Source organism: Parus major, chromosome 5 (assembly GCF_001522545.3).
Source record: "Parus major isolate Abel chromosome 5, Parus_major1.1, whole genome shotgun sequence".
NCBI classification, from domain to species: domain Eukaryota; kingdom Metazoa; phylum Chordata; class Aves; order Passeriformes; family Paridae; genus Parus; species Parus major.
Window position 1 is genome coordinate 36,465,345 of NC_031774.1, and position 11,476 is coordinate 36,476,820.

The following is an 11,476-nucleotide window of genomic DNA, read 5'->3' on the forward strand; positions in this document are numbered from 1 at the left end:
CTCCCAGGCACTTCTCTCACTTGAACTGCTGTCTCTGTTGCTTGTCTGTTGGTGAAAGGTCTAGGGAAAAAACAACAGCCTACCAGAGAAAGCTAAGAGGAAGAACTTTTCATATAGTCCACGTCAAAAACCGTGCCATTTCATTATAGCTATTGAGGCATCTCAGCACATGAGAATATTCTTGAATTATTATGCTGCCTCAGTCTTGAAATAAGCCCTCCAACATTTCATTGCATGCCCTAAAATCTACTCAATCTGAGCTCAAAGATAAAAATTATCCACACCAACTTTCAGTAGCTATGTTATAAAATCTGGTATGAAGTGTTTGGCACTGTTGTATTTGGATATTAAAAATGCAGGGAAGCAAACTGCTGGTATGCCAAAAAAAGTTACCTCTGAAAGGAATTTGCCAGTTCATTCCAGAGAAAGGAACTTTCTCAGAACAAAAAAGGCTCAAACTACTTGGTTGTTCCTATAAGCATTGGATAATATTCACACTGAAAAATGCAAGATGGGATTTAAAAATAAAAGTACTACAAAATACTATTTGAAGCTATTAGAATTATTTTAAATAGAGATAGTAGTAATGGCTTGAATGAAAGGCTGTTCCCTGAGAAATCATGTTTTGCCAAAGTATTTTTAAAGGACTGGTTTCAGAGCTCAAGGGAAAACCAACAGTCACTGAGAGACAGTGAATTATAAACCTGACCTTTCCCATCTGAAAATACCTTTCAACACATTCTGTTTTGTGAAAATGTTCGATAAGTTTGGGAGATTTTCTGTTTCATTCCAAAGCAGAACAAACAAACAAATAAAATTTGAAACCTTGAGATTGTCATGAAATGCAGTTGTCGTTTTCTGGCCTGTTCTCCTTTTAAGTTGCTTGTCATGGTTTGTTACATTCCCTTTGATGCCATGAGAGTTCAAAGTGATGTCTAGGGGTTAGATTGTGACTTATTATGCCAAGTCCAGCAAGCCCTGAAGAGACTGTGCCTGCCTAAACTTGCATGCTGAAACGCTTTTGATTCCCCTTTTGGGGAAGAGAAGGAAGCAACCCCTGGCAGGAGAGCATTGAAGAGGTACTGTGCAAAACCTTGCGTGGCAGTGGAGTTTTCACTGGGACTTGCAATTTTTTGGCCTGATATGATTGAGCACAGACTTTTCTGAATATATCCTTACCCTGCTACCTTTTCCTGTCCCTTTTTTGCAAGTGTGAGGCAGAACGCAGCATTTCAAGAGGTTGGCTTAAGGCTGACAATTCAGGACTGGAAGTACAGCTTCACTGCCCCGGTCCTTAACAGGGCTGCAAAATGCCCAGAAATGTTCTCATATTTCCAGCTCTAGCTGTAAAAGTCATCCATAAGAATTATGAACAGCTGCCTCTGTCCCCTTTGCTGCTCTCTAGACAATAGGTGAACCTAGTCCACAGACATCCCAAAAAAGAATTTTCTCTATGAGCAGAATATACCTACCAAAAAAAGAAAAGCTGTGTGGTCTTCCCCAAGTTTCCTCCCAGAACCTGATTTTTCTAGTGTATTCCATTCACCGGTCTGTTAGAGAAATACTAACATCTTCACTGAATTTGTATTTTTAATTTAGATTTCTCCTTGTACTGGAATCCACAAAAGATCCAAATGTCCAAATAATATTTTAATAACAGATCAAGGCATAATTAGGTCTACTCTTAGCAGGAGTACTGGTCTGTATACATTTCCATGCATTAGAAAGTATGATTCAGCTGTCTGTAAAAGGATAGACTAATTATAGTGACAGGGAGGATTAATGCTGTTCTTGTTCTAGCAACTTGTTATTCACAGTGTGAAAGCCCTCAAACATCTTTTGCTTGGAGGGGGCAGATTTGGAGACTGCCCTGGGATGCAACAGAATAAAGTCACTTTGTCAGGACAAAGCCATAAAGATGATAATCGTAACATGGCATCTCAATGTGAACTGTGTGAACTCTGAGTTTTCACAGTACTCTCTAAGAGGCTGATTATGAACGTAGTGTCGTTGTGATAGTGTGTCAGGCACCCCCAGTGCTGCCTCATATTCTGTGCAGGACTGTGGGTTTTCTGTTTTACCAGACTTGCATTTGAACTGCATGGAAATGCTCACCTATTGAAAAATTATTAATGACTTTGTTATTTTTAATATTCTCTACCACTTACGTTTAGCTATGTCTGTTCCCCTGCATTTGCATGCATTTTAGAAAGGAACACATTTTAAAAGGTACAAACCAAGCAAAATCATAGTGTTGTAGGGGTTTTCTTCCATTTCTCTGGCAGCGTAGCTTTTTTAGATTGCAGTCATGTTCATTGCTAACAAGTCACAGGTGAGCACCACATGAGCAGATGAAGATATGATTATAATGGGTGTGTTGACAGTTCTTTATCCCTAACATATGCATCTTAACATGCACATGTGCATCTGTCACATAGTTAGAGAGGTTGTTTTTGGTTTCTTGCTGATGTGGATGTATGTGTGCAGTGTTTAAAAATATATAACCTATTTTATCTAATTTTTGGCCAGATTCTTTGGAGCAGTGGTCACCTCTTTAGCCCTAGCTGAGCACCTTCTTAATAACTTCATGTATGATATGCTTGATTAAAATGTGGAAAACTGGAACGTTGAGAAAACAAGTATTGAAAGAACTCTGGCGAGGTTGATAGAGAACATTTCTACAGAGATAACTCTAATAGACATTGCCAGTAGGAGAGAAACAGATTGGAAAAGTTAAAACACCCTCTCTGTCCTCCCAGGCACACTAATGGGATCGAAATCAAGATATTCTGTTGTTGGATGATTACATGGTGTATCTTTACTGCTAGATATCACACAAGCCATGATGTCTCACTTCAGCGAGGATGCTTTGATAGCTCCAAAACTTCACTAGAATCAAACAAGGTTTAGTAACTGGTCAATAAAAGTATTTGACTGCAGTATTAAAATAAACCTTCACAAAATTCCTGCTGTGAAGCTCTGAAGCTAAAAATATATGTTTCTGTGTTTGCTCTGCTGTTCTTCCTATTTATATTCTTTGTTCCTGAACTTTGATATGAAAAGAGGAAAAAATCATGAAACTGCAAATCATCGAATTTTGTTTATATTTGCTGTATCCTCTTCAGTAACCCAGAGTACAAGGACACTCCAATGGATATTGCACAACTTCCTCATCTGCCAGAGAAAACCTCAGAATCCTCAGAGACCTCTGACTCTGAATCAGACTCAAAGGACAACTCAGGTAACACACATGGTGTGCCTTTACACCCACAAGAGGTTTATATCATGAAAGCCACACAGTCAGCTTTCCAGTTGCTTTTACTTATCAAGTGTTGGTTGTTCCATTATAACAAAAAAAAAATCATATGAAATTAAATTGAAAAACACTAGAAAAATCTTTTAATGACCTTAGCATTTCCATTTCCTCAGAATTTCTCTTCAGTTTCTTCATGTGTTCTTGCCTACATAGCACCAAACTAAATATTTGATTTCCCAGCTGTGCTTATGAACAAGTACTGTGCCTTGTGCAAAGGACTTGGGATTGCAACTGTTGAATATAATTCAAGTTCTTCTCTTCCCAGAGTAGGCAGACATTCTACAGAGAGATCTCTACTGTCAATCTTTATGACTCTTTTCCCTGTATAACTACATTCTTGAAGAGTCTCACTAGGGGGCAGTGAAGATCGAAAAAATTGAGAGTTTTCTTGGGTTAAAAGTTATATTTAATTAAAATGTGTGGGTTCAAGAACTTGTTTCTAAGCTCTTTAAGTCTGGGAATTCAGCACTTTATTAAAAGCTGAGTGTGCTCGTCAAGCTCTCTGTGTAAATTAGTCCTACAGATGGTCCAGTGCACAGATGGTTCACACATTCTCTGTTAGTTTTAACAGTGGTTACCTAGGCACAGGTGCAAATCATCTGGCCTTGAAACAAGTGTGTTTTCCTGTAGCCCAAGAAGTAAACATGTTACCCAGCTGTTGTGTGTAGATAGATGGATGGATGGATGGATGGATGGATATGATTTTTCTCTTGTGTCTATGATAACAACCAAAAACAGTCTCTAGAAAATGGATCACAGTACTATAAATCAAGAAAAAGCAAAAAGAGGATCAGGATATTATAATTATATTATATTATATTATATTATATTATATTATATTATATTATATACCATACATCATATATATCATATATATCATATTGTATCATATTGTATCATATCATATTATACTATACTATATTATATGGCTGTTCTCTTTCATCTTTTGCTTTTATTTGTTCTCCTTTGACAGCTTGGTTTAAGTCAATGTGCAGGCTTGCTGACCACTGTCATTGGGGATTTCTTTATCCATTCCCAGTGCTTCCTTTATGCTGTCTTGTTCCTAAATAGCCAAATAACACATATGTGGAGAACAGTTTGCATTACCCATATTTACTGGAATTTTCTCCAGGTGAGAACATGAGAAGTACATGTATATTCATGACTTCTAAAGCTGATGCAGAGCAAGACAGCATTCAAGGGTGCAGAGATATGTACATCTCAGAAGGAGATGTCTGGGAGTCTTGGAAGACAGAAGACACAGGGACTTGTTTATTACAAAGGAATTAAATAGAAATGCCGAAGGACCTTAAATTGGAACAGTATTTTGGATGAAACCAACAAGTTCAGTTTAAACTGTGATATAATCCCAGGCAAATATTGTGTAGCTTTCGACCACCTCACTCTAGGACCACTCTTTCCCAGCTAGAAACTATGGCCTTTAAAGAAAGCATCTTCAAAAAAAAAGGAAGAAAAAATTGTAGGACAAATTCAATCCTAGATGGAACAAAAAGCTGCATGAGACATAGGGCTTACAGCTACTACTTAGTTCCTATGGGTTTTATTTTTCAAAAGGAAGGGTCTCTCTGCTGGTGCTCACACAAGCAAAAGTCCCACTAAGTGACCTGTGAAGTGCAGTGTCCTGGAATGCTCACTCAGCTTTCCTGTCAAACCCACCTTCAGCATTTCTGGGAAATAGTTTGGTATTGACATGGCTCCAGAAGTAACCAATATCTTTAGAGGCAAACCAATCCTTCCCCTCTCCACCTAAAACAAGGATATTGAAAAGGGTAGTACTTGGCTCTGATGAGTGAAAAACGTCTTTTATTAAGCAACAAAAGATTTCTGGCTGGTCTGTAAAGGACGGGGTTTCCTGAAACCTTCCGTGACCCTTTCAAACATAGTGTGATAATGGAGCATATTCAGTCTCAAAGCTGCTTTGGCTCTCCTAGTCCAGTGGGCTAGAGTGTTTATCTCACCCGTATTAGAATTATAATTAAGTGAATTCAGGCAAGAAGAGTGACAGCTTCTCAGTGCTGTGCTATTTTCAATGGTCTTTAGATGATTTGGATCAATCAAGAATTTAATTCACTGGCTGATATTTTTTTTCTGTATTTTTTTATATTTGTTGTCCTTCAGGAGAATATAAGACAATCTAGCAACATAGCAAAATTGTTTTAACAATAAACCAGTTTATTAATTCATTTTAACTGGTTTATTCATTCATTCATTCAGATTTATACACGAGTTGCTTCTCCTCTCGCACAGGAGGAAATCAGCAGTAATTCCACTGCAGCCAGAGACTCTGTGCCACTTCAAAAGTGGCAATGGTGAGAGGAAAATGAGATGAGAGTGCAAGAGTCCTCATTAGTAAACAGTTGTATAGTAAGTACATGAATGCCTGCCCACTGTAGGAGAACATGGATGTGAAAGAACAATCACCAGAACATAACAGTGATAATGGGATTGTTCACTGACTCCTCTTTGGATGGCACGGCTACAATGCCGTTGTGCTCACAGCTGTCAACGTGATTCTTGTCCAGTGAGCAGATGAAAAGGCCCCCTCAATCAAGGTGCAGCCACATAGCATAGGCTTCTAGTGCATTAACAGTCCTGAGTCAGAGACATTCACAGTGATCAAAACTCTCCCAACACAACAGTGGAAAAAAAATGCAGCACTACAGAAGAGAACGTCTTTTGCTAAAAAAGGTTAAAGCAAATCCAATCGCCTTGGTAGGTAGAAATCTGGACTTGGATTATAATATTATGTTCCCATTGCTAATGCTTTGTTTCACTTTCATTTTCTCCAGAGGACAATGAGAACTCAAAGTCAGATGAGAAAGGAAACCAGTCAGAAAACAGTGAAGACCCTGAATCTGACAGGAAAAAGTCAGGAAATCAGTCAGATAATGAAATGAACTGTAATGAGGATGGGAACAGCTCCAGCAACCAGGACAGCAGGGACAGTGATGACAGCTTTGAAAACTCAGACTTCGAGAATCAAAAGGCCCCTGAGGACAGTTTTGGCACTCTTGGCTCTATGCAGATCAAAGTGGAGCGCTACGTTGAGAGTGAGTCAGACTTGCGGTTGCAGAACTGTGAATCACTGACCTCCGACAGTGCCAAGGACTCAGACAGTGCAGGTGAAGTAAATGCCCAGTCTTCCAGCAAACATCAGAAGAGGAAGAAGAGGAGAAAAAAGCAAAAGGGAGGCAGCATGACCCGGAGAAGGCTGTCAAGCACCTCAAGTCCAAATGGACTTGACTCAGCTTTGGTGGACCAGCCCCAGCTGCTCTCGTCACCAAACAGTGCCTCAGTGCTCAAAATTAAAACAGAAATCTCAGAACCTATCAATTTTGATAATGATAGCAGTATTTGGAATTACCCACCCAACAGGGAAATCTCAAGGAATGAATCACCCTACAGTATGACCAAGCCCCCCAGCTCCGAGCACTTCCCTTCCCCCCAAGCCAGCAGTAGTTTACATGTCTCCATTCCAGACTCTGTTCTCACCCCACCAGGGACTGAAAATACTGCCAGCCGTAAAACTCAGTTCAGCACCTCATCCAACTCGGCCTTGGCTCCAGTGTCCTCTGACCCTTTGTCACCCCCACTTTCAGCATCTCCAAGGGACAAACATCCAGGAGGTCCCACAACGTCCAACTCTTTGTTGTACACTGGGGATCTGGAAGCCCTTCAGAGGTTACAAGCAGGCAATGTGGTGCTTCCTTTGGTTCACAGGGTAACGGGAACCCTTGCTGCGACCAGCACTGCTGCTCAGAGGGTCTACACCACTGGCACTATTCGGTATGCTCCAGCTGAAGTTACTTTAGCCATGCAGGGCAACCTCCTCCCCAACACCCATGCTGTTAACTTTGTTGATGTTAACAGCCCCAGCTTTGGGCTGGATCCTAAAACACCGATGGAAATGCTCTACCACCACGTTCACCGACTCAATATGTCGGGACCGTTTGGAAGTGCTGTGAGCGGGGCCAGTCTGACCCAAATGCCTGCAGGGAATGTGTTCACAACTGCCGAAGGACTTTTTTCCACTCTTCCATTTCCTGTGTACAGCAATGGCATTCACACTACACAGACTCTGGAACGGAAAGAGGATTGAAATATGACCACATACTGTGTTCAGTGTTATACTCTGAGGCATAGACTATGTTTTAATTTAGACCTTTAATTCTAGCACTTTGAATTTGAGCAGGTCAGCTTATTATCTCAATATGATGGTCCCCATTTCATTCCCTTTCTCTTTAACTTGACTTATTCTTTAATGTAAAGATATTTTTTTATTTTTGCCTTCAGAGAGTCGAAGTACCAGTTGCCTGCCATTTTGTCTTCTTCTAAGATGTGTGTTTTTTCCTTTGCATCTTTATTAAGATGCCTTTAATATGTGTATGCCTCTGCCATAGAATACTCAGTGTTGTGGTAAAGAGATTTTAAAGTGACAACCATTGGTTTTACTTCAAAATGATCTTGATATGATCAAGATTAAAAGAGACAAGCATAAACAATGTGCCCTGTTTGACTAAGTCAAATGAAAAGGGGGTTTTGTTCCTAATTCCTTTAAATAGGGGATAGTATTTTAGAATTTTATGCAGAGTTTAATTCTCTTTTTATGGTTAAGATTTTCTTACTTGCACATAAAATAATTTGGGTTCTTAAAAAGTTAATTTCTGGCCTGTGACTAGAATGTTAAAAAGTTGGACTAAATGTTAATTACAGAAAATTTAACTTAATTTCTAAAACCATGGTGCTATCATTTATTAATCTGTAATGTCTCCATACAATATGCAGCTTGTGGGCTGGGTTTTTTGGAAAGAATGTGTTCCGTACTGGTTTATAGTGGGGTGCTGCAGTCTCCTTGGTTAGTTAAGACAAAAGCCCTCATTAACATTTGCTGCAGGACTTAAAATTTGTTACCTCCAAACTAACAAGCATAGCCTCACATCAAATTTAAATGGGTCAGGAAGCCTTTTACAAAAAGAGCTTAAAAACAGAAAACTCAATTTAATTGACGCGAGGAGCAGTTTCTTAGGTGCATATTGTTTTGCTTTATTTTTTTTCTCAGTGTAACTGAGGCTAATTTTACAACATCAAATAACACTTCAGAGTAAAAAAAAAAAAAACAAAAACAGAAGAACTATTTAACATGTTTTATTTTGTTTTTCATTTAATATTATAGAGGGAAGGTTGTAAATTTCTTTTTGTTCTTTGATTTGGGTATTTTTTTGTTGTTTTCTTTTTCCTTATTTCTAGTGTTGAAACCAATATGTTTTAAAACTAAAGGATGGGTTAATAAGCTTGAAATAGATAACTACAACTGAAAACTGCACATTAAGTAAAAGAAAAGAAATCTCCTATTTTGTCTTTGTTGCCAGAAATCACAGTGTAGTGTCAAACACTCCAAATGACTGTCAAATATAAATTCTTCTTCCACTCCATCTTTGGCAGCTGTTTGTTAAGGCATCTAATAACAGATGTGAGAACTGTAATGTGTACAATGTGTAAGTGTCCTTGGCTGTCAGTCCCATTGCAGTTTCAATGTGTGTTACTATATGCAGTATATACTAAGCTAATGTAGTTGTTTTGTCCTTTGTCTTCTCTGTGCTTTATCTCTAGTCCGGAGTGGTAAATTCCCATTCCTGCAGTCCTAGTGAACCAGTGATTCTTGGGGGTTAGTGGTTTTTGTGTGGTGGCCTTCCTCTGTAATGTCACCTTATGCTGCTTCCACTGTCTGTATACCTTTTAATTTCTGCTGTTGCTTTGCTGTTGTGTATTCTCAAACCTCTCTCTCCCCCTTCCTTTCTCCCCTCCTCCTCCACGCGTTTCCCCTCTCTCTTTCTCTCGCTCTCTCGTTCTCTCTTCTTCACTCTCAGAGATAAAAGACTCTTAACTAGCTCAAGGTTAATGGAGCCATTTTTCCCACAGAGGAATTCTGGGTATGACTTACTCTTCCAGTGTACCCCACAATGCACTACAGAGTAATGCTCAGATATATTAAGCAAATTGACGCCATATAGCCTCAGTTGTTAACATTCCCAGAGTCCTTGTGCTCGAACTGTAAGCAGAGGGTGCATTTCTTTGGTTTTCTCCTAGGTAGGCTGGCAGAGCAATATGTAGAGCAATTACCAGTGAGATAGGAAATTCTTTCAAAGGTCAACTGGCATTGTTTAAAAAGGAAACTGAGCTTAGAATTGTCATATATACTCACTTATGTGTGCAATGCTAATGTATTAACTCAGCTGTCCTTCGAATTTTTGATCACTCACTGCGTTGAGTCAATTTCTGCAATAGCTTTGAATTTGAGAAGTAGGTCCAAGTCACAGAGGGGTGATAGCAAAAAAGGAATTGGATGCTAGAAATTTAATTAATGAGCTTTTTAAAGGTTCCATGGGAAGGATTTATGTAGGTCTGAAAAAGGTGAGAAAGCTGATTGGGAAATTCAAAGTTTAATTTTGGAAGCTCTGCTCTAGCTATGGAACAATCAAAGGACTGCACCTATCAGCTACAAAGAACAGCTAGACAGCTGTTGTTGTTTTGGGTTTTTTTTATAAATGTTTCTGTGTTGTGTCAAAATGATTTCTGGTGATTTAAACTAACAGATAATCACAGCTGCTGTCTAAATCCATAGTGTTTAAAATTACAAAATGAAAAAAAAACTTCATTACCTGTGAAGACTGTGTCTGTGTTTTTAACTATTTCTTGTACAAATATATGAAATCTTTTATGAGGAGACTGGTGCCAAGTAGCTGAATAATGGGGAAAGGGATTCTGTTCGTATAAATCTTAGCAGTGTTACCAACTCTACAATATAAAAAAATTAAAATGTTAAAAAGTGACAGCTATGGTACATTTATTTTGTGTTAAGCTAACCGAATCTAACTTCTTGAGTGCCTGGCTTATTTGAAACATTTTTTTCATTGATCATTGATAATGCTGCAAATCAGAAATGTACATACTTCATTTACAACAGGGTTCTTTTTATACTTTTGTAGATTCTCATACATGTCATACATGGTTGTCTTTATGTAACTTAATTTTTTTTCATCCCGCAGGTGCCATTTTCATAATAAACTTCTCTTGGATTTGTTACTATCTGGCATCATTTCTTTTACATATAACCATCCTGACTAATGAATGCTGGTAGTATTTGTTTGAGCAGGTATTTTTTAATCATTTTGTTAAAAAAAAAAAAAAGAAAATAACTAAAATACTAGAAAAAAATAATCAAAACTGAAAGAGGAAAAAGCAAGATTTTATTAACACTTGTGAAATGAAGAAAGGAAGCTGTCAAGATGTAGGTTAAGAATGCTAATCCAAATACTACAACAAACTTGCCACCATTCTAAATTCTCAGCTACCCCAACTCATTGTCATATTGAGCATTTTTATGCACATTATCAAAGCTGAATAATGGACCTGCAACATTAACCACTATAGAAAGTGTGCATTTTTTCCTTGATTAATGCACACTGGAAGAGGTCAGCTTTTGTACATTAATCATTTAAAATGCACTTTATATTTTCATTTTTGTACTCTACAAGGTTACAGTGGAACTCTTCAGTCACATTATATCTACCTAGGCTGCTGATTATTTTAAATGTGTACTTTCCTTCCCCAGAGTGGAGACCTGTAAGTTGTTGGTGTTGTGCTGCGAGGCATTCTGCCTTTCCAACTGAGGACAGAAACATTTACCAGTGCAGGACTGACAAGGCAAAAAGCCTTGGTCCCACAAATGAAAGGGGGGAAAAAAAAGTCAAATACAGTTTTGATTACACAGATATCCACACACAGTGGCTGGCCATAAAAAGGGAGCAATCTGAAAAAATTATAAAAAAAAAAAAAGCCCAAGGCAAGGGGTTTTGGTCTCTGCAGTGAAAAGCAGGGAGGAGCTAAGGCACGGGCGATGGCTCCCAAGGTACCCATCATTGTGTGCTGATTCTGTGGCTGCTGCTGCACGAACAGAGGATGGGCTGGGGGTGGGACAGGAAGGGAGTGAAAGCCTTCTCACCTACTGCAGTTCTTCATTCATTGCCTTTCTTTACAGTGCCTCTCCCACCTGTGACAAATATTTCCAAATTCTGTATTTCATTTTGTAATTGCTGAGTATGCAGTCTCTTGCCAATAGCCAAGATCTCGAAACAACTT

General features: G+C 38.7%; 1 protein-coding gene across 1 annotated transcript in view; it reads left to right on the top strand.

The window, feature by feature from the left end:
• NPAS3 (neuronal PAS domain protein 3) overlaps positions 1-10,423 on the top strand; it is a 589,490-nt gene extending 579,067 nt beyond the window's left edge. Inside the window, exons 10-11 of the mRNA XM_015632068.2 lie at positions 3,126-3,241; positions 6,127-10,423. Of these exons, the coding sequence (XP_015487554.1) occupies positions 3,126-3,241; positions 6,127-7,436 (1,426 nt within the window). The 3' untranslated portion in view covers positions 7,437-10,423. The remainder of the gene's footprint in view (positions 1-3,125; positions 3,242-6,126) is intronic.
• Positions 10,424-11,476: the final 1,053 nt, after the last annotated feature.